Source organism: Spinacia oleracea, chromosome 1, assembly GCF_020520425.1.
Source record: "Spinacia oleracea cultivar Varoflay chromosome 1, BTI_SOV_V1, whole genome shotgun sequence".
Classification (NCBI taxonomy): domain Eukaryota; kingdom Viridiplantae; phylum Streptophyta; class Magnoliopsida; order Caryophyllales; family Amaranthaceae; genus Spinacia; species Spinacia oleracea.
This window is the reverse complement of record NC_079487.1, coordinates 109021329-109043067: the sequence shown is the minus strand read 5'-3', so window position 1 is coordinate 109043067 and position 21739 is coordinate 109021329. Positions and strand designations below refer to the sequence as shown.

The window sequence follows — 21739 nt, the reverse complement described above, 5'->3', positions numbered from 1 at the left end:
ACGGAGTATTATTAAATCTCCAAGGCAAATCATGTCACGCCGCCATGTGTCGCCTTCTCTAAACATGACAAGGCGCCACATCAACAATGACATGGAGGATGTGCTTTTGCTATATTGATACACAAAATGTCTTTGTTAGGGTTCGAACACGGAACCAACAAGAACTATAGTAGAAAGCTTAACATCTTAGCTATACTATTATTTATGTCTTCTAACTCTATTTACCTATATTTAAGTGGGATAGGATTAGTGTAAATCTATTTATACTATTTTTTCACATGGTTTATGTTATTAATTTTCTAATTTCACCACATAGTGATTGCAAGAAAATTTAATTTTGTTACCATTATTGAAAATGGTTTTGAATAATGACTGCATTTTTAATTTGTCAATTTTCTACATATAGTAGAACACGTTTTTCCATTAATTAATCAACAACTGTGTTAGCATATGTGGATCATAACAGATACAATTTTTTTTATTAGACATTGAACATGACTTACAAAATATTAACAACCCAAAAACGGAAGAACACTATTGCTTACAATTGATACGTACTACATACAATACATAACATTCAAATAAAATAAACGATATCCGGAAAGTTATTAAAAAAAAGGTCAAACTCGCATTCGCAATGCAGGTAAACAATGCGTAAAAAATTGTATGTTATCCAACTTTGTAACCGGGGCATCGCCCGAGGACATGCTAGTTGATTATAAAAACAACCACCGTTCTAACTATCGCTTAGAATTAGGAAAAAAAAATTCTCAACAAAGAAAATAACTTAACCCGTTCAATGCACGGGATTTAAATCTAGTTAAAGTATAAAATGGAGTTGAAAATTCTTAATAGGGTGAACAAGTTGGGGGAAATGGAAAATTACGGGGGGAAAAGAAATTACATTGGCGCCTTGGAAATTGGTAAAAAAAAAAATCAAATTGGGTATTTCCCTCTTCTTTTCTACACTCGTATAAATGTAACCACACACCCCTAAAATTTCAATTTTGCACAGAGAGATTTGGCCTCCGCGAACTATGATGACGAAGGGAGGAGGAGGAAACCGGAAAACACCGTCTACTTCAATTATGGTTAGTTTCCTTTAATTTTGTTATACTGTCCCAATTAAATGTTGTTTTTCTGAATTCCTGAATTTATAGAATTTGATTGTTGAAATTGTGTCGTTATTAAGTAGTTTGATTGTTGAACAAATATAATTTGATTGTCGAAATATGATTCTGTTACGTAATCTTCTCTTTGTGTTGGAGATTCTCCGATTTCTTTAAATTCTTTATTACTCCGTGATTTAATTTGTGAAATCAGAAGCTTTCAATTTTGTTGGCTCGTTTATCATGTGAGATAGCTAGATAACCTAAATCATTAAGTAGAAATGCGATAAATCGTAGTTGATTTTTGATTTTTGTTTTGAGATGTGTTGTTTCTACGTGAGTGCCATGAAACGTTTTGATTTCAATTTTCAAGTAGTGTAGGACACACTTAAGATCGTTCTGGTGGTAATGTGGATCTCAAATGGTTGTCACTTGTGATGGTACGGCTTATTTCTACAAATTCTATTAGTACTAGGGTGATTGACGTTAATCGGTTATGCTTTTGGTTAACAATATTTCAGATGACTGTCTTGTTGTTGCGCTTTGAGATGTGTTAGAGATATACAAAGTTTAGTACCTTTCAAATAAACATATCATTGTTTGTTGTAATTTGTAAATTTAGACGTGAGCTTGCTCAACACGTAAAGTCTTTAGGGAGTGATAGTGTGACACCTGTTGTCTAGGTACAAAACGTGTTGAGATAAGTAATGGAAGATATTAAGGGGTACTCCTATTAAGTGATAATATTAAGTTGTATTAAGTGGCTTATGCAGTTTTGCATTTTTTAGGCTCTGATACCATGTAAACTGTGATTATATTTCCAAGCTTGAAACTGATGTTATTGATATGCCAAATACATATAGACATATAGTACAATGAAGGCATAGTCAAGTGGTACCAAGAAGAAAGTGAAACAATGCAAAAGTGCCTAAGCCACCTAATACAACTTAATACCACTTAATATCTTCCGTTACTTATCTCGACCAAACGCGTTTATTTCTCTTCCTGTTGTGCCCGTAAGACTGGTACTCTCTGAATTTTATACAAATTTATCACTTTCTACAATCCTATGATGTTCAAAATAGTGCAAACTATATGGGGCAGGGAGTACTCATGGTCTTATGGACGAGGTCTTCTAAATCCAACGAGTACGACGTGGGAACGTGTTGTGATTTGTGAAGGATCTCTTAAGTTTACATTAGGCTGACTTGCATATTGATAGTTCTTTGTCTTAACAATAATTTGATTTTTAAAAGTATGATAAAGTACTTAGAAAACATCAGTTGTATCACGTATACTTTCTAGATATGCATATACTTAGCATAAGATTGTATATGCCTGGATCCTGCTGTTATATGGTTTAACCTTCTGTTAGTAGAGGTATGTCGGAATATCTAATAACAGATTTAGAGGTTTGCTGAAACTTATTTGGTGAAGATTGTTTTTATATTTCCAATTTCACTTTTATGCATCAAGATAGCTGAAATTGACCGATGAATACTTATTGTTTTGTTCTTCTGCATTTATCTCTAAGATTAGCTGCATATTCGCAGGGAAACTCAGAGGATGTCTGGTCTCAGCCAAACTGGCCACCGCGCCTAGAGAAAGTATTTGTGGAATTGCTGCTGGAAGAAATGAAAATGCATGATGACGTATGTGCTACTGGATTTTCTGAGCAAGTTTGGGACCATGTGTGCCAAGAGTTCAGAAATGAAACTGGTTCGGAGTTTGACAAGAAAGAGCTGAAGAAACACCTAGCCGTGTTGAAGAAAAGATATCGTATTGTGAAACCATTGTACACTCACCCTGGCTTTGGCTGGGACTATCGGAGAAAAATGGTGGATGTGGATTATGAACTATGGAAGGATTACATCGAGGTATACACCATAACTTGTTCTCCCCTAGCTTCTTTCAGACTATTATCTCTGTAAGCTGTCAACAGTTATGAAAAGCTCTATTATTTACCGAGTAAGCTGATTAGGAAACCCTTTTTGTTACAGCTCAAATAGTTAGGGTCTTGAATATAAATTCTCGACCCAAAATCTGAAATAGTACGAAAAGAATTACCCTACTAACTGAGTTAGATGAACTGAATATGTATTGGTCTTATGCAGGTGCATCCTGAAGCTGCACCTTACAGAAAGTACGGATGTCCACTTTATGATGATCTATGCACAATATTTACAAAGCCCATAGCTACTGGAAAGTATGCTTTCTCACCTGGGATGATTACTCCAGTCACTAGCTCTATTTCACGAGCCAGCAACAACAAACGTAAATCCTCTCAACCACTGGGTTCAGTTTCTGGGAAGAGAATAGCAGCTCAGAATACAGAGGTAGGCAGCAAAACCAAACAAGTTGCAACTTCTAGGCCAAATGAGAAATGCATCATTTATTTGGACTAGTAATGCTTGCTGCTTTCTCCTTATTAGTGGATTTGCTTATATTGTTTTGTAGTAACACGGTTATTGACCTTTTCATTATTAGGAAGATGCACCTTAATTAGTGTATGTTTTTCAGTGGTTGCAGAAGGATTAGACTTAACAGACAAGGTTTGATATTTGTAATTATGCATACGTTGTTTACTTGAGATCCCAGTTTTCTTTGCCTGCATTATCTAATCTGATAGCAGAAGAAGTTATGGTGAAGCAAATATTGGATCATTGGGAACACTATATCCATCATGTTTAGTGTTTGGTTAATGATTTGGTTTTTGCTTGTTGATTAACTAGTCAATCAGCTATCTTATGTTGCTAAATTTGAACAGGTGATAGTCTGATACCACCATCTACTCGACTAGGACAATGAGGTTACACCATTAAATGACCCGGCATTAGGCAACAACTGATTCCCAATGAAGTCCTTATCATACAACTATAAAAGTAAAGAACAGATTTGTGTTATATATTTTAGACATTTACTTAACCCAATTAGCTTAAAGTTGAAAGAATTCTGTAAGAAATACATGAGCAGCAAGAAATGAACAGCAGGAAGATAAAACTGCATCAAAATGTTGAACATCAACAGAGAGAAGTGTGTTGAATTACAGGTTGAAAACAATGTAGCTACATTCTAAAATCAACTGCTTATACTGTATACAACGATATTACTATATAAATCTTCATATGCTATGAGATGTAGGACGAAAATTTCAGATAACTCCAGAAATTGCAGAAATAAGATCACATATACCCTGATGCCACACTGTTTGATTGTTGGCGGTCATCCCAAGTGGTTGCTGTCTTTCCAATTTTATGGATCACTCGTATCACCTCCTCCTCGGTAACATTTCCCGTTACTGTGACTTTGTTAAGCTGTGTATCGATGTTGTAGGTTTCAATATCTTAGCCAAGAAATCAAGAAACAAAATCAACATCAACATAATTAATGAAATAACAGATTTCCTAAAAAGAACAGAACATGTAATATTTGACTAATATTACAGGTTGTGTGTTCTTTACCTTGAATCTTTTTGATGGCCTTCAATATCTTCTTTATGCATTCATCACAATGCAGTCCCACCTTCAACTCAACCACCTGTTAATGGATGACGCCGAAAAGGTTATGTTTAAAAATGATGCTGAATTCACATAGAAATTGTACGAAATGAATACTTACATTTGTCATAATTTTTTCTGATGGGATTGTAATATGAAAGTCTGTAACTCTAAGAAAGAGCGAGAAATGTAGGAAAAACTAGAAATTGCTTATGTTTCTGCATTTGTTAAGGCACATATATACCTGCATTTAAACATAACCATGAAGGCATTAGATTCTTCTTTTTTCTGGGGATGATAATAGTAAAGTAGTATAAATCAACTTTAGGTAAAGGTCATCTTATTCCTGCTTTTCGGACTTGCCTTTAAATTAGGGTGGTTCTTTCATACATACGCGTTGTGTTATGCAGTACAGTGAAACAATCACAACAATTTACGGTTTATATGTATTTTACCTGTCGTATTCAATATTCATACATTGCTAGGTCATATTAGATTAATAATTGTATTAAGAATTTAAGATGGAAAGTGATAGGCTATTCTTCCAAAGGAAAAAGAACCACTTGGCGTGTGCTTGATTGCTTGAAAGAAAGCCAAAAAGTAAGAAGAACTCACCCTCTATTTTCTTCTTCCTGCCACATAAGACAGGACGGCAAATAGGGAAGTGATCTTGGCACACTCGTTATAAACAGTGCTCTACTCACACACAGATGTGCTAAAATCATTAAAGTGGTATGCCAAAATTATTGATCCGACAAATGTGACGATACTAACTCATTGGCTATTTTGTTTTGCATGATGGGAAACATACCTATATCCGCAAATTTGATGGTGCAGGCGTGTGCACCGTGCTCTAGGTGCACTGGAAACAAAACGACATGGAAAACACATAAAACACGCGTGTTTCATTAAATTCCGGGAACAAAAGAACATTTTCCTTGAACAAAAGAACAATACCCTTGAACAAAAGAACATTAAAGACTCTGTTCTTTTCAGCTCTGTTTTTCGCGTTTTTTATTCGATTTTCTTTCTTCTTGCGATATATATATTTTTCTAGATTTTATGTTTTGAACTCAAATTGTGAAGAGGAGAGAGAAAGTATGAACTACGTTTTCTAAAATGGTTCTTAGAGAGAGAAAGTAGTGAAAATTCCCAAAAATTCGTTGATTTTTCTACTTCAACATCAAATTAAATCGATTCTTCTTCTTCAAATCTGAATTCTGCAGCTGATAATCAGATTTTGGGAGGTAATTTTTCAATTTTGAAATAATAAATTCTATGTTTTGATGATTTTGATTTTGTAATAATCGTGTGTTTGATGATTTTGATTAGTTTGATGATTTTGTTTTTGTAATAATCGAGTTTTGATGGTTTTAATGAATCAAATTATGTAACAACACGCTGATTTCGTTGAAATCGCTGATTTTGAAGATTTTGATTATGTAATTACGATTTTTTTTCCAGAAAAGAACAGTTTTACGTAATAAAAGAACATATGCTCGTATTAAAAGAACAGTTTATTTATGCTCGTATTAAAAGAATAGTTTCATTATAGTAGAGAAATAGATCATTTGCGTTTCATAATTTGTTCTTTCATTCTATTGTGTTCTTCTTTTTTATTATTTTCAATTTCATTTGCGTTTCATAACTTGTTCTTTTTATGTTATTGTGTTATTTTTCTTCTTACTTTTTATTTATCCTTTGTTCTTTTGAGTGCGTTCTTTTTCTTGGTTTTATACATGTTAACCTTTTATTTTTTCAGATATTATGAAGAATGTGCTTGATAATTCATAACATAATGATGAAAATGATGATTCTGAATCATATATTATTGTTGGACAAGGTACTTGACTTGTTCTTTTAGTCCCTCTATTTGTTCTTTTAGTCTTTTCATTTGTTCTTTTTATAATATTCTGTTGAAAGAACAAAATAAAAACACGTGCATAGTTCTCATTATGCACTCTTTAAGAATTTTTCCTTTCTCCTTCTCTGTTATTCTTTGATTCTACTTCCTATTTTTTCATTTTCTATTTTTCAGCAACTATATATATAATAATTGTACTTATGAATCATAACCATTAGTCATTTTAGAAATACATTTTAGAGAGAGAAAGAGAAGAGGATTTATATTCTATCAACATAAGAGAGATTTTTTGAGAGAGAAAGAGTGAGATGGTGAGTGAAAGAGTAAAAAAATATATTTTCTCCTTATTCTCTCTCTAAAAGCTTTATGACTGTTTCTCCTTTGTTGAAAATGAGTGAATTAAGAAAAACACTAGTTCAATTTGGCTAGTTTTCGAAGCAAGAGAATATCTGGAGAGCGTGATATTTTCCGAGGATTGGGATCAGTTTTTGAATATTTATTAAAAGATATTGATGCTCCTGATAAATGTTGATCAAGTGTTTAAGGTACGTTTCCTTGTTCTTTTCTCTAATGTTCTTTTCAAATTGTAATGTTCTTTTCACAACTTACTTTTACTGTGGCATCAACATAGTTTGTTCTTTAAATCAACATCGTTTGTTCTTTTATATCAAAGTACATAGATTGTTAAAAAAAGAACATATAATGGTTTGAAAAGAACACATAACACTAAAAAAAGAACATAGTCTGATTCGTGGTAAAAGAACAAAAATACTTTTAAAAAAAATATAGATTTAGTTTTAAGTGCATCAAAAAATCGTCGTTTCGTCTTTTTTTAGTTAGAACATAAAATGTTTGAATAGAACAAATAACACTTAATAAAAGAACATAGATCTGATGCGTTGGATAAGAAAAAAAAATACATTTAAATAAAAATATAGATTTAGTTTTAAGTGCATCAAAATATCGTCGTCACTACTACATAAACGAGCATATGCAACGGCCGATAACCGTTGCAATAGAGCGGATAAACGTTGCCATAGCTCTATTGCAACGGTTATACAACCGTTGCAGTTGCTGCCGTTGCTTTAGGTGTAATGCAACGGTTCCATCAAGGTATTGCAACAGTTTGTAAACAATCCTTATAAACCGTTGCAATAGAACTATTTCAACGGTTTTTACACCTATTGCAACGCTTTGTTCAATTTACCCAAAACCGTTGCCTTAGGTTTACTGTAACAGTTATTTTCATCTAATGCAACGGCCATTGACATTTACCGCCATTAATTTGAACCGTTGCATTAGAGTTAGTAACCACTTTTTTTTCCCCAAATGCAACGGCTGTAATCTGCTATATATATAATTATTTCCTGTTGCATTTCAAAAATAGATCGAATAAACATATATATAAATAAATTAAATCTTGTAGATCAAGGATGACCAGAATTACATTCCCAACTAAACCATAATTACATATATGATTGTTCAATCAATTGAAAATATATATATACAAAATGAAGTACTTTGCTAGTACTTACATATATAATTTAAGTAGGCCCTAAAAATGATATCGTGTCACAATTCAAGTTATAACATTTACGATAATCACAAAAAATTATAGCCACAAGAGCCATTAATTACATGTGTGAGTCCATGCACCACCAAAAAGTTACACTTCCTCCTTGTAAAGTTTACGATGATCACAAAAAGAAATATAGCCGGCCAAATGCATGAGCCAATTCAATATTTGCACGTGCCAAATCCATGCACCACCAAAAAGTTATGCTTCCTACATATCTAATCCATTTGTTCTTCAACCTGTAGATTTAAATATGTAGGAAAGTAAGAAAGAAAACTCAAACGTCTCAAACAATAAAAACACAAGAAATCCAACTGCTGCTGCATGCACACAAACTTTTGAGCTTAATAATCTTTATTTGATTACATTTTCTGATTGTTTAGGAGCTCCAACCGTTTATATTTCACCAAGCACCGTCAGATTTGGTTGAAGAATGGCTCAGCTTACAAGTTAGTCGGCCTCTGCCAATGGGAACTACACTTTGATTAAACCATCTTACCACTGTATATACTTTTACTTTGATTCTTACTCCCATTTTGGTATAAAGCTTCCTCCATTTTCTTCTTTAGTTTTTAAAATTTCAAGTCATTTAATGATTTAATTTTGATTGTGTGTTTTTATTGGTTGATTAGGCCTTGAGTTTTGTATATCTAGCTGTTTGAACTTTCAACGGAAATGCGTTTTTGTTTTTTTAATTAGAACACTGAGTGGTTTGAAAAGAACAAATACAACTAATAAAAGAACATAGATTTGTTGTTCTTTTCGTCCCTTTCATTTTGTTCTTTTGTTTGATAAGGGAAAAGAAAATGTTGTTCTTTTTCATGTGTTTTGTTCTCTTGTTCTTTTTTTGTTGTCTTTTTTTTTTATAAAAAAAATTGAGTTTTTGTTATTTTATTTTTATTTTGATTTTGTTCTTTGTGTTTTCTAAAAAAGTTGTTGTTCTTTTTTTAATTATTTTGTGTTCTTTTTAACTTTTTAACTGTTTTTTAATTTTTTTATAATATTATTCGATAAAATATTTTTTTTTTTTGTTTTTCTGTTGCATTTTTCACTTGATGTTCTTTTTGTAAAATAGTTGTTCTTTTTATAGTGTATCAGGAGAGAGAATATGTTATTTTCAATTTTGTACATTTTCTTTAGTTTTTTAACATTAGTGTTCTTTTCAGCTTTAAGTTAATGTTCTTTTCGTTTACTCTATTATGTTCTTTCTGTTTAGTTTCTTATGTTCTTTTAATGTTTTTGCGTTTTGGTGCAGGTGCACGTAGATCTACGTGTAGACCCCTGCACCATCCGCGCGTTGACCTATATCACTGTTTTTAATTGAGATTGATTTAATTATGATTATAATACTTCTCTTGAGGAAAAGATATTAAAACCCATTTTATGCGTGTTTTGGGCTTAATCATCATGGGTTGATGGACGGAGCTAGCTTGGTCATGTGCATGGCTTAGCCCATAGCAAAAGGATAGTGTGATTTCATTTGTCTGAAGTCTATTGTTATCGGATAATTTGAGGAAATTGTTATGAAAATTCATGTAAAAGACGGTGTTACCGTTACTATTGAATATGGTTTAACACTTGAATAAGTAGCGAACAGTCTGATAGTATACTAAATGTTACTAATATTGCCCAATTGAATTACTGTTAATGTTAAAAGAAGGTTGAAATTATTCCTTCAATTATTGAACATAAATAACAAGGTTCGACATCAAAGGAGGTGACATGGGCATAAATTCATAGTTTTCCCAAGAATGCTCCCCTTAATAACGGGAGGTCGGTAATATGACACCAATACTGAGAAACTCCCTCCCCTCGCCTCTACAACCACCGCTCGTCCGCTCCAGCAGTAAGCGCAAAACCGAAAACTGGTACAGGAATTCAGACCTACGCATAAGATGTCAGTGGGGCGGGTTTTGCGGGAGACCCGCCCCGCATCCGCCCCAAGTAGGCGGGGATGGAGGTAGGTTTGACGGGTGATGGGGCGGGGATGGGTATAAAAATCGTACCCGCCATAGGTGATGGGGCGGGTGTGGATTTTGTGTTGAACCCGCCCCATCCCCATTCTCCCCGCCCCATCCCCACTCGCCCCGCTTCATACCCGCAATGGGTGATGGGGTGAATTTGGATTTATTTGCATCTTTAGGTGATAATATAAATTTAGGTGAGATTTTTATATTTATTGTTTGGATTTTTTTTGTTATGACGAGTATTTTTTTCGATTATATAAGTTACTTTAGTCATAAGGTATTTTTTTTCTATAGTTAACTTTGATTACTCCGTATATATGGCAAATGTTTGCTAAATAAGAAAAATTAGGCGGGTATTAGCGCGGGTATGAAGCGGGGATAAGACGGGGATGGATACCCAGTTGGGTGGCGGGGCGGGGATGGATTTTAGCTTACACCCGTTGGGGCGGGGATGAGGATGAACTTTGTACCCGCCATGGGTGATGGGGCGGGAATGGGGATGAAAATTTTAGGTGGGGCTGGGGATGGAGGGACCTACATCCGCATCCGCCCCGCCCCGCCCCGCCCCATTGACATCTAACGCATTTATGCTTAGGCTGAACATTGACCCTAAACAGACCTTTGTACGAAGTAAGTGGTAATATGGACTAACTTAGGCGTAGACATGCGCTTGCCAAATCAACGCGTAAACTACATATGCAAGAAAAGGGGTTTGCCGACGCTTTTTGTATTTGCTACAACTACTACTCCGTACTATTATTAGTAAACTAACAAACATGGATATTCAACTATACACGCTAAGTCGTTAACCTCTACATGTTACCAATTCAAGGTTCTTCATTTCTTATCTCTATTTTATGCTGACGCACGTGATATTTATTTGGCCGGGAGGCAAAATTTTGTATAGAACCGGTGTATTGTATTAGAGGTCTCCCCAAGCGAGAAAATTGATTTCTTGTTTTTTTTTTTTGGCAATTAAAGTAAATTTTATTAATCGCCAAAGATAAAAAAGAAACAACAAAGCTCAACAAACAAACAAAAACCATCCAAGAACATTTGCATCAGTGTTAATTTTAGTCCACTAAATTTATTACTTTGCTAAATACTCCGTTACAGGTACCTAACCGCAAATTTTTGGCTATCCAAAACGATGTCCTTTTGTGTTGTTTAAAATGAACATTAATATACTGGTACAAAAATGAATATTTACTATTTCGGAAATGAACATTTATTTATTTATTTGGAATGAACATTTACTATTTTGGAAATGAACATTTATTTATTTATTTGGAAATAAACAATATAGGCGCTTGTAAAAACATAAAAACGAACATTTACTATTTCGGAAATGAACATTTACTATTGTGGAAATGAACATTTACTATTGTGGAAATGAACATTTTATTTATTTATTTGGAAATAAACAATATAAGCGCTTGTAAAAACATAAAACACCAATGAAGTGAACAATTTCATTATGTTTTTTAACCATATACTACCTCCGTTTCAAAAAGTTCTTTACAGTTACTATTTGCACGGACTCCAATGCAATATTTAATTACTAATATATCCAATTTCGTACGTGAAAAAATTATAAAAAGTTGATATTCTAAAAATACATAACGAGACCAATCTAACAAGATCTTACATGTAACATTTTGATGTATATAATAGTGAAAATTTACGGTCAAAATTTTCATATTTTGGACACGTATTCCAAAGCGTAAAGAATTTTCAGAAACGGAGGAAGTATTTTTTTTGAACAAACAAATAAACAAGAAAGAACAAATAAACAAAAAAGAACAAACAATATAAAAAAGAACATAAAATTCCGGAAAAAAAAGAACAAACAATATAACAATTATGAACAATTTTATGATGAATTTTAAAGCCAACGTGAAAGAACAAACAATACAACAAGAAAGAACAAACAATAAAGCAGATAATTATTATGAACAAACAAATAAACAAGAAAGAACAAATAATTCAGCAAAAAGGAACAAACAATATAAAAAAGAACATAAAATTCCAAAAAAAAAACAAACAATACAACAATTATGAACAATTTTATGATGAATTTTAAAGCCAACATGAAAGAACAAACAATACAACAATAAGTTTGATGAATGAATTTAAAAAACAACAAGAAAGAACAAACAGTACAACAAGAAAAAACAAACAATACAAAAAGAAAGAATAAAAGATTAATGAAGAGTTTAATTATGAACATTAACCATATGATTATTATAAACAAACAAATAAACAAGAAAGAATTAACAAACAATATAAAAAAGAACAAAAAATTCCAGAAGAAAGAACAAAAAATACAACAATTATGAAAATTTAATGATGAATTTAAAAAATAACATGAAAGAACAAACAGTACAATAAGAAAGAAGAAACAATACAATAAAAAAGAACAAACAGTCGACAAGAATGAACAAACAATATGAGCGCGTCATTTTTTGGGGTACCGGGGTACATCGTACATCAGTTAGCGATTAGTACCTAACAGTTAGATATTTAGCTTCGCTCATATTATAAATATAAACCACAACTTTTTTACGAAGCCTGGCTGTGGGCTGTGGTAGGGTAGTTCCGGTACGACATACAACCAATAGATCAAAGAGCTACCAAATCCTATAAATAAGCATACAAATCTACTCTTAGAGACACGAGTCCGACTCGGCACAACTTTCCCTTCACCTGTTCTAGGAACGGCTCGTTAGACCATGAGCCACGTTGGCCAAGCATGTGGGCCTACACGACCCGTCCTGTGCCGGAATCTACCTATAATATACAGATGCAAATCTTTTTTTAGTGCCATGAAAGTCCCTTGAATCTTGATCAAAACATCGACGCTCCTCAAAGTCACACCAACTGTTCCGCAGAGTATATACGGAGTACTCTCTCCGTCCCGGAATACTCGACCCGGTTTGACCGGCACAGAGTTTAAGGGACTTGAATTGACTTATTTAATTTAATAGGTAGTAGTTGATAGTGGGGTATTATTTTAATGTAGTTAGTGGGAGGTGGGTTAAGAGGTGGGGTTGGGGGAGAGTAGGGGTTGAATTTTTAATTATTTTTTGTATGGAGTAGGGGGTAGGTGGGTTAATAGGGGTGGAGTGAGAAATAATATAATATTGTTAGAATATTTCCATTTTTAGAAACAGGTCAAGTATTAAGAGACGGCCCGATAAGGAAAACAGGTCAAGTATTCCGGGACGGAGGGAGTACTCTCTTTCCGTTGACTAAAAATATTTGAAAATAATGGGGGCAAGTATTTGTGATTGTAACAGAAAATAAATATCCAAATCATATCTGTCATCCTGAATTCCTGATATTCCTTCTTTTCCTCACAAAATTCTCTCTCTTCTTTCTTTCTTTCTTGCTCTCCATTCTTGGATCAAAAAAACCACAAACAGAAGCATTAGCTAGCTGATCAAACAAAATAATGGGAAACGCCCTCAGATTTCTGTACAAGAACTGCATCCACCCTACGACTACAGACTCCCAGTCGTACGGCCCCCACGGTGTTTCTGCACAGAATGCCGGAGTCTCGGCCTTAGCCAAGGATCTCCTCCACTTTGAAGCCACATCCCAGGTAAGGTTTCCCGTTTCCTAATCAAGCATAATCTGGGAATTGGTATCCCATCAAAATGTTAGGTGAAATTAATGAAATAGTTGGTTGGATGTTGATGTTTATGTTTTCCAGGTACCTGAAGGTCTTACTAAGCATGTTGTATCCTCTAAGAAAGCTCAGGCCAACTGGTAAGTTCTACCATTCTACTGATCAAGCTCTTAATTCGAACACAAGAATGCTTTGAATACTTTAAATTAGATCAGAAATAGTCAAACAGACAGTCTACCTGAAATTAGTATGTCCCTTTCTTGATCCAGACTCTATATTTACTCGTCCTCCGACTAGATAATACCTTTAGAGAGGCTGTTACCGGAGGATCCACAGGCTACAGGAGACTGGCAAATTCTGTAATGTAGCGAATTTTAAGGGAAATTTGATCAGTGGATTCCCATGATAGAGTTCAAGATTTTGAGCATATTAGCAACCAAAATCCCTTCAAGAAGCTTCTGACATTGCCCCCACCCCCCTTCCCCTGATACTGGTCACAGACTCACAGACAGTGCTGATTATAGCACACGAGCAAGTCTTGGGTGAAACTGTTTCACGCTAATTTATCAGCGTATGAGACAATAGAAGTTACTCTGTATAAGAATGAGTAGGAAATTTTGAAAAATCATGAGGCATATCGCTAACATGAGATTTTACCCTTCAGGTATAGAAAAATTCTACAAGCATGGAAGGAAGCCAAGCCCCCACCAAAAACCCCAGAGGAAACATCAAGGCTCATCATTGCAACCTTGAAAAACCACCAGAAGGCAGATGTGGAGGTAATTTCCACAAACCCACAACAAAAGATTTCTTAAAATAGCGTGTTTTAGGGAAATGAAATAACATACTAAAAACAATTTTAATTTTGGGGGTATTACTTTATGATGAGCAGGGCTTACTTGCCTTCTATGGCTTGCCTCTTCCTCATTCATTAGTCGAACTGTCAACTGGAGTGCCGTCCGCGCACCCTGATGGGGTGAAGTACGAGCTCCATACTTTACCGGTAAGACCCTTTTCTCTTTCTCTTGCTCCAAATTGATAAATCAGGAAGACTAAACCTGAAAAGAAAACAGGTGGATGCAAAGGCAGTAGCAGATGGAGATACCATAACTGTATATGTAAGTACTGCAGACCCTCGAGAGTCTTCTTCAGTTCCTAAAGAAGTGCACACTGCGGCAATCCAACGGTCAAAGGCACGTGCCGAGAGAGATTATCCCAAGGCAGATGCCCTTCATAAGAAAATAATCGATCAGAATTACAGGTTTTTACGTTTTTTTCCAAATTTATTTAAATCGTTGGCACACAAGAGCTCTAAAAAAACAGGAACTTAAGAATTTCTTTCATGTCACAGGGTTATTCCTATTCAAAATGATGAAGTTCTAGCCAAAAAGTATCGGATTCGATTAAGGTATTATAAATCATGATAAAAATACCATTAGTAACAACTTGAGCTCTATCTGCCAATTTTGTAATGCCTATGAAAAGAATTCAGGGGAATAGATGCACCTGAGAGTGCAATGCCATTCGGGAAGCAGGCGAAAGAGGAGCTGACTAATCTTGTACAAGGAAAGAGCTTAAGGGTTCTCGTCTATGGAGAAGACCGTTATAGTCGCTATGTAGGGGACATCTACTGCAACGGCATATTTGCACAGGTACTTCACTCCCTTGCATGATCTACCATTGCAATTTCCCTTTCATGGGAGTCAGTGTGATCTTTGAACTTAACTATAATACCATTACATGGCTTAATTCTTTCACCCTCCAAAAAGTTATTGACTCCCCACTTAAAATGAATCTTTGAGACTAATATGTCACCCTTATAACAGGAAGTGATGCTGAAGAAAGGATTAGCATGGCACTACGCAGCCTACGACCGCCGTGCAGAACTAGCAAATGTAAGAAAAGCATAATATAATAAATTATTCTACTTATATCCAAACTCTTATACTTAGAATGTACATAATGATCATTGACACAGTGGGAAAAGGAGGCACGGGCTAAGAGGGTAGGGCTATGGGCTTCAAAAAATGCAGAGGAGCCATGGGAATGGAGAAAAAACAAACGTGAAGGAAGATAAATAACACGCAGTGAAAGCTAGAATCAAGATACAATTTCCTCAACTTTACTGGAAGCAGTGTGAATGATACAGAGAGGCACTATTATTGTACAACATGTATTGATTTTGTTGAATATTATGTATATTGTTTATGTTTTATTGTTTATTAGTCACTCCTGTATTTGAGCAATATCTTTTAGGCTGCAATAAACAAGCATCAATACAAGCGGAATGGAACTTCCGGCCAGCAATCATACCATTTCTATCAGTGAATTAAGAACTTCGTATAAAATATGCAACAACGACAAACAAAAAATGCAATTCCAGCAACAAGGGTGACCATCTTGTCATCCAATGAAACCTCGGTTGATCAATGGGAACTTTTTCCTTTTTTAACAAAAAGGCCAAATGTAAGATTTACAGGACTATAAGTACATGTACATTGATTGAAAATTTTAAATGTTGCAGGCTTAAGAAAGCCAATAAAAGTAGTACTTAGAAGCAGTGCAACAGCAACTAAGAAAATACCGGAACCTGATGAGAATGATTGGAAAATGACAAGGTCCCACCACAACTGCAAGAAACAAATGGCACAAATTAGATCAATGTACCACATAGAACCGAAATATGAATTTAGTGTGATATCAACTCTATCCGTCAGACAGCAAAAAAAAATGGAAATCACTGGATAGTATGATCTAGTTCAGTGGCTTAAGTCCTCCCCACCATATATCTGTTACTACGATGATGTTTGGAAAGAAAAGGACCATCACATGCTAGTACTCAATGGCTCTCCTAACCATTAGCTAAAGGAAATACAGGCAATCAGGAAACAAGTTGAAAGTTGAGGTCAAATTTAGTTCTTATGATCGACTAAGCTAATTTAAGCTTAACTCAATTTAAAGGAAGCATTGTGATTTTCCAAGAAAGTTAAATGTTTCAATTATCATGGACAAGGGAAGACACGACTTTACTCTGAGAGGGACACAAAAATGTATAACAAAGTTCAAGGTGAACCTAAACCTTGGGAACTAACTCGTGATTTGGAAAACAGAAAACTTGAGAAGGAAACACGTCTATCTACACATCCCCGAACCATTAACTGTACAAACAGAACAATTCAAAAGCCATCTCAAAGGAAGCAAAGCAAAATTCTGTACTAAAATGATGCATTGTTAGCATATTGTGATATACATGCAAGCATTGAGATTGTTATCCCGTGCGTTATTGCCTGGGAATAAAAAAAACGAAAAAATGACCTTGTTTGGATCACAATACAAACTATAAAACAAGTCAAGAGACATTTGATATTAAAGAACAAATATTTATATAAATGAAGGGACTATCACTTTTCGCTCTTGATATACCGAGCAGCAGAAAAGAACGAACACCTAATGAGAAAACGTTTCATCAATTCATAAAAGGCCATCTATCATCAAATACCATCATCCTACCAAAGATGATATTGCCTTCACAGCCATACGCATGACAAAATATTTATGTATGCTACTTCTGGTACTACATTGTCTAGATTGGTAAGACAAAAAAGAGAGTAGAAAGTTAAAATAAATAAACAGAACCAACTTACAATTGGATCCTCCGTATGACTGTAACACAGAATTGTATTTAGCTCCTGCTGTCTTCGAGATCCTGTGACTCTGAGTCACTTACATTGTACCCTATAAGAAAATAGATATAAGAATTGATAAAGTCCACAATCGAAACCGAACTTGGGAAAACGAGAAACCTGGTGGTTTGTTGCTGACTTTCCATGCAGAAGCCCTGCCCTTAGAAGCTACACTAATCCAACCACGCCCCTGATTTACATATGTAAAAGAAGTTAGTAGTCAGGTCACACTACCAGATACTTCAACTTATCATCTTTCACCTAAAATCTCATGCATTAAAGAAGCTGTCACTCACAACAACAAAATGTGATATGTAAAAAGATTTAAAACACCAGACATCAGATTTAGTGGCCTATAAATCCGAGTTCAATCCATTTCTTAGAAATCAGCACCACCTAACCACTGGTTGGTTATAGAAAACATGAGGAATGGACGTATAGGATTTCCTAACCCAAGCAAAGTTGTGTGCATTACACATATGAAGCACACTTATTGCACAAATGATAAATAAAGAAACAAAGAAGAAGAATGGCGGGAGGGGTGCGCCTCAGTTTCACCTGGTGAACATAGCGCAAAGGAGGTTTGTGCAAATGGCGTGCAAAAACCAGGAGGTTGGTGTAAATGGCATTCTAGGTGAAGAAATCACAGCATTATAAGTTATAACATTCTAATCTAAAGTACCTTGAAATATTAAGGTCCCTTCAGAACTTATATACTCCTTATGTCAAAATAGAGACCACAAATAAGGTCAAACGATCGGAGTTGACCTGCGTTCCATGACTTCTCCACACTTAAAAGTTAAAAGGGAAGGGGGGTGAAAATGGAAACATAACCGTGAAAACCCCAAAAGGAAAAAACAAACCAAAGCCACGCCCATTTCTTTCATGTCAATTTCTACTCCCTCCATCCAAATCATCTTTGGCCTCCCTCGGCTTCCATTGAAATCTCTATTATCCCAACACTCCACCTTCCACCTTCCTTATTGGTGGCATCCTTTGGTCAACGTCTCACATGCCCCAACCAACATAGTCAATTCTCCATTTCTCCCTTACCTTATTCATAATATCCGTCACTCCAACGTTCCTCCAAATATCCACATTTCTAATTCTACGGCTAAAGGGAGAGACGAAGCGTACAGACAGTAGACAGTGCGGTAAAAGCATTGGTCCTTGACATGCTTGATATCAATGTCATTCTTCACTCTTGAACCAAACTATCCTAGTATTGAACAAAACTTTGCACTGACAAGTTATAGGCCTTCTAGGCTCTAGCAAAAAAACTTCGAGCCGGGTTTCTTCCTTTCCCAGAGAAAAATCTGCAAATCGGTTAAATTCGAGTCTCCTGTCCCATTCCTTTTCCCAAATTGCTCGACTATCAAAAAGTCCATTCCATTAAATGTCAATATCACTTCATTTCAACCAAATGAAAAGCTTAGTCAACCAACATACCTATAAGGCTATAAGAAAGCTTAATTTCAAAAAGTAGTGTGTGCTTAAAGATATTTTCTTGCAACCATGGCATGTTTGTTGCCACACACAGTGTCATACACACATGTAAACAGCCATAAAATCTACATGCCTTCCTTTAACTCACTTCAATTTCCTTTAACTTCACTTGAATTAAGGATCAAATAATTAATATCAATCTTTCATGCTGCTAAGCCTGCTTAACCATATTTTTTTCATAACCAAGAACACACGAACAAGCATCAATCAAAGGCATACCATTACATATTCAGAAGACTGTGTATGTTAATATCCGATATTGATCAATCCCACAAACCTAAAAACAGTAAATAACACATAACAATTATTCCTCAAATCGAATTGCATCAAAAATATGTTGTATACCTTTTCAGTGTCCTTATGAACACCATACCCACTATTATACATCTGGCCCACCAAAACTTGCATTGTAGTGTCCCCCTTTTTGGCCTCCTTAAGGGTGTCTTGAAACCACCGTCTCGCGCAATCCATGACCACCTCCGACAAGGGCACCCGAACCCGACCCTCAGTGCTTGTGATGTCCATCCTCAGCCCGAGTTGCGCCGAGTCAACTCGGGGTTGCGTAGTTGCTGACTGTGCAATTGAGACAGACGATTTGTTGTTCGATGACGTGGGTTTGAATTGCTTTGGAGGGGTGATTCTTTCTGATGAGATGATTCGAGCAAAGTTCTTTAAACCTGCTGTTGAAGGCAGTGATTTACCCATTTCGAGGGAAGAGAAAATGACAATTAGGGGGAAGATTAATGAAGGGATTAATGCCTAACTGGTGGGCTTAATTAATGTTTTTGTTGTGGTTGAATTATTGAAGCCTTTGTCATCTGGTTTTCATGGCGGAAAGATTGGAGCTCTGTTGGTTGAATTAGATGAGAGAGAAACAGAATTATGCATAATTTACATTGAGGCGCGAGTCGTACGACTCAGATTTCTTGTAACTCAGTGAGTTCTAAATCGCAATTGGGCCCATTTTGACGTTCGGGTAGCCCAATTTTCAAATTGGTTTGGCCCAGGTTATGGCACAGAAAAAACAAAGAGGATTGAAAAACGCCTACTCCTGATGGTTCTGAATCTGAATGTCCACATTCTTGTTTGCCTTGTTTGGGTTGATACGAAGAGGTATCAGTAAATGTATCGTTTGATTTGGTTAAATTAGTTGAGGTTATATACTCATATCCTGATGAGCATATCTTGGCCTATTGATTAAGATTGAGGGTTTGTGTATAATAGGTCTCACCTTTGTGACTAAAAGTTTGTTCATTTTGATGGAAAACACTTTTTTTGGGAAATGATTTTTTCCAATTCCTTTGTTTTAGTGGATGAGCTTTGTTGGGGTTTTCTAGTAACGGGGAATGCACTGTTAAATCTGCCACCTGGCTAGCCCATAATTTCTCTTCTTATTTCAAATGGGAATTTTCATGGATTTGGAAACTAGATATTGCTCCAAACTCAAGATATTTTGTGTGGCAACTATTGCAAAATGGTCTTCTTACTCGTATTAATTTGGCTTATCGTAATATTGTTATCCATAAAATATGCACCATCTGTGGTACTTAAATAGAATCGCAAGACTACTTGGCTAGGAAATTGTATTCATGACTCTACTATCCTTGATCTTTTCCGTAAGCTTCGTTGTAATGTTAACCTTCCCATTAAAAGACCATTGCTGCACTTTGGAGTATTTGGAAGATTCGTAATAATCTCATCTTTCGACATACTCCTGCTTCTTCTATGAGTACTTATATTAGAGCTTTAAAAAAATTTAAGGAATGGGGCTTTGTACTAGTATTGATTCTTTGGATGATAAGTATTCCTAATAAATGTACTTATCACTCCCCTAACAATCTAGCACCATCCGAGTTGCATGGTCACCCCGGCCACTAGCTTTGTTAAAATTAATTTTTAGGGATCTATTCGTAATAATTCTGGTTCAGTTGGTGTAGTGCTTAGAGATAATCTGTGTAATAATATCTTTAGTCGTATGTACAATCTTGAAAAATCGTCTTCGGTTCTTGCTGAAGCTATCGCTCGATGTAACAATCTTTTGTTAGCTATTGAACATAACGTTCGTCATGTTTTCATTATTGAAGGTGATAACTTATTAATTATTAATATTTTGTAGGAAAAAACACAGTGTCCTTGGAAGATTCGATTATTAATGGATGAGTTCAAATATCTGTTGAAAGAATTTGATGAAGCTTCTTTCCATTACATATATCGAGAAGCTAACGGCGCGGCAAATTACGTTGCTTCTGTAGGTCACAATATTCCGACACAACAAGATATTGATCCCTATAAAGACAATAAATTTTCTTATTTTTATTTCTTTAGACATGTTAGGCTACAGTATTGGGAGTTGAGAACTATCCTAACTTCTGTGTACTTTTCCTTTACCCAAAAAAAATAAGGATGGATAACGAATTTCCAAGGTGCAAAACAAAGATCCTTTTGGATAAAAGAAATGCCACATTGTAGTACATTTTTTTCTCTCCTCACATCCTTTCATCTCTTATTTCTTTTACAATTTTATTTTCTTTATAATGTTTTGGTTAAGGAAATAGAGAAAAATGAGAACTATGTTCCTATTATGTTTTCCTTTAAATATATTTTTCGTTGAAACAAATGACAACCAAAAGAGTAATGTTAATTGTAAGCCTTTGCAACTAATCGTTGTATTTATTTATGACGTTGTTAGTTTGTTGCTATCAATATGAATGGTGAGTAAAGGATCTTAAAGTTACAATAAGAATAGTAGTGTAGACAAAGTTCGATTCTAAAGGTTGTGTAACATAATACTACTACAACCTTGTATGATTTTACCGACTTAAAAGCAAAGTGTTTGACATCAAAAGTGTAACAAAATATATAGGTGTTTGGGTGAGAAAATCCACTACTTTTCCCACTATGTAAAT

The 21739-nt window shown here is 35.1% G+C and overlaps 4 protein-coding genes across 5 annotated transcripts; 2 read left to right on the top strand and 2 right to left on the bottom strand.

Annotated features, from left to right (window-relative positions):
* The first annotated feature begins 817 nt into the window (after positions 1–817).
* LOC110795186 (uncharacterized) lies at positions 818–3725 on the top strand. The gene is made up of 4 exons (XM_022000171.2): positions 818–945; positions 1016–1091; positions 2663–2986; positions 3224–3725. The coding sequence occupies exons 1-4, from the start codon at positions 833–835 to the stop codon at positions 3512–3514; spliced, it is 804 nt and encodes a 267-aa protein (XP_021855863.2). The 5' UTR covers positions 818–832; the 3' UTR covers positions 3515–3725.
* A 397-nt stretch (positions 3726–4122) lies between these two features.
* Positions 4123–4930, bottom strand: LOC110795187 (copper transport protein CCH). Its single transcript, XM_022000172.2, has 3 exons — positions 4728–4930; positions 4571–4646; positions 4123–4452 (listed from the first exon to the last, which is right to left on the bottom strand). The coding sequence occupies exons 1-3, from the start codon at positions 4734–4736 to the stop codon at positions 4292–4294; spliced, it is 246 nt and encodes an 81-aa protein (XP_021855864.1). The 5' UTR covers positions 4737–4930; the 3' UTR covers positions 4123–4291.
* Positions 4931–13326: 8396 nt separating this feature from the next.
* Positions 13327–15947, top strand: LOC110795160 (staphylococcal-like nuclease CAN2). 2 transcript variants are annotated; one of them, XM_022000141.2, is made up of 9 exons: positions 13335–13617; positions 13729–13784; positions 14309–14423; positions 14537–14647; positions 14718–14905; positions 14996–15052; positions 15137–15296; positions 15471–15539; positions 15623–15947. In XM_022000141.2, exons 1-9 carry the CDS (start codon positions 13468–13470, stop codon positions 15719–15721), a joined length of 1005 nt encoding a protein of 334 aa, XP_021855833.1. In that variant the 5' UTR covers positions 13335–13467; the 3' UTR covers positions 15722–15947. The 2 variants fall into 2 exon arrangements, with proteins under 2 accessions (XP_021855834.1, XP_021855833.1); XM_022000142.2 differs by lacking the exons at positions 15471–15539; positions 15623–15947 and having other exon boundaries at positions 13327–13617; positions 15130–15290.
* A 119-nt stretch (positions 15948–16066) lies between these two features.
* Positions 16067–19735, bottom strand: LOC110795161 (uncharacterized). The gene is made up of 4 exons (XM_022000143.2): positions 19179–19735; positions 17448–17517; positions 17289–17379; positions 16067–16274 (listed from the first exon to the last, which is right to left on the bottom strand). Exons 1-3 carry the CDS (start codon positions 19536–19538, stop codon positions 17327–17329), a joined length of 483 nt encoding a protein of 160 aa, XP_021855835.1. The 5' UTR covers positions 19539–19735; the 3' UTR covers positions 16067–16274; positions 17289–17326.
* Between the last annotated feature and the right edge of the window lie 2004 nt (positions 19736–21739).

Excerpts from the sequence above, each read along its gene's own strand:
- LOC110795161 (XM_022000143.2), bottom strand. The coding sequence starts at position 19,538 with ATGGGTAAATCACTGCCTTCAACAGCAGGTTTAAAGAACTTTGCTCGA. Across the intron at positions 17,518-19,178 it reads TTCATAAGGACACTGAAAAG|GGGCGTGGTTGGATTAGTGT; the intron begins GTATACAACATA and ends TATGTAAATCAG. Across the intron at positions 17,380-17,447 it reads AGTCAGCAACAAACCACCAG|GGTACAATGTAAGTGACTCA; the intron begins GTTTCTCGTTTT and ends ATTTTCTTATAG.
- LOC110795186 (XM_022000171.2), top strand. The coding sequence starts at position 833 with ATGGAGTTGAAAATTCTTAATAGGGTGAACAAGTTGGGGGAAATGGAA. Across the intron at positions 946-1,015 it reads AAAAAAAAAAATCAAATTGG|AGAGATTTGGCCTCCGCGAA; the intron begins GTATTTCCCTCT and ends AATTTTGCACAG. Across the intron at positions 1,092-2,662 it reads CACCGTCTACTTCAATTATG|GGAAACTCAGAGGATGTCTG; the intron begins GTTAGTTTCCTT and ends GCATATTCGCAG.
- LOC110795160 (XM_022000141.2), top strand. The coding sequence starts at position 13,468 with ATGGGAAACGCCCTCAGATTTCTGTACAAGAACTGCATCCACCCTACG. Across the intron at positions 13,785-14,308 it reads AAGAAAGCTCAGGCCAACTG|GTATAGAAAAATTCTACAAG; the intron begins GTAAGTTCTACC and ends TTTACCCTTCAG. Across the intron at positions 14,906-14,995 it reads ATAATCGATCAGAATTACAG|GGTTATTCCTATTCAAAATG; the intron begins GTTTTTACGTTT and ends TTCATGTCACAG.
- LOC110795187 (XM_022000172.2), bottom strand. Across the intron at positions 4,453-4,570 it reads GGCCATCAAAAAGATTCAAG|ATATTGAAACCTACAACATC; the intron begins GTAAAGAACACA and ends TTCTTGGCTAAG.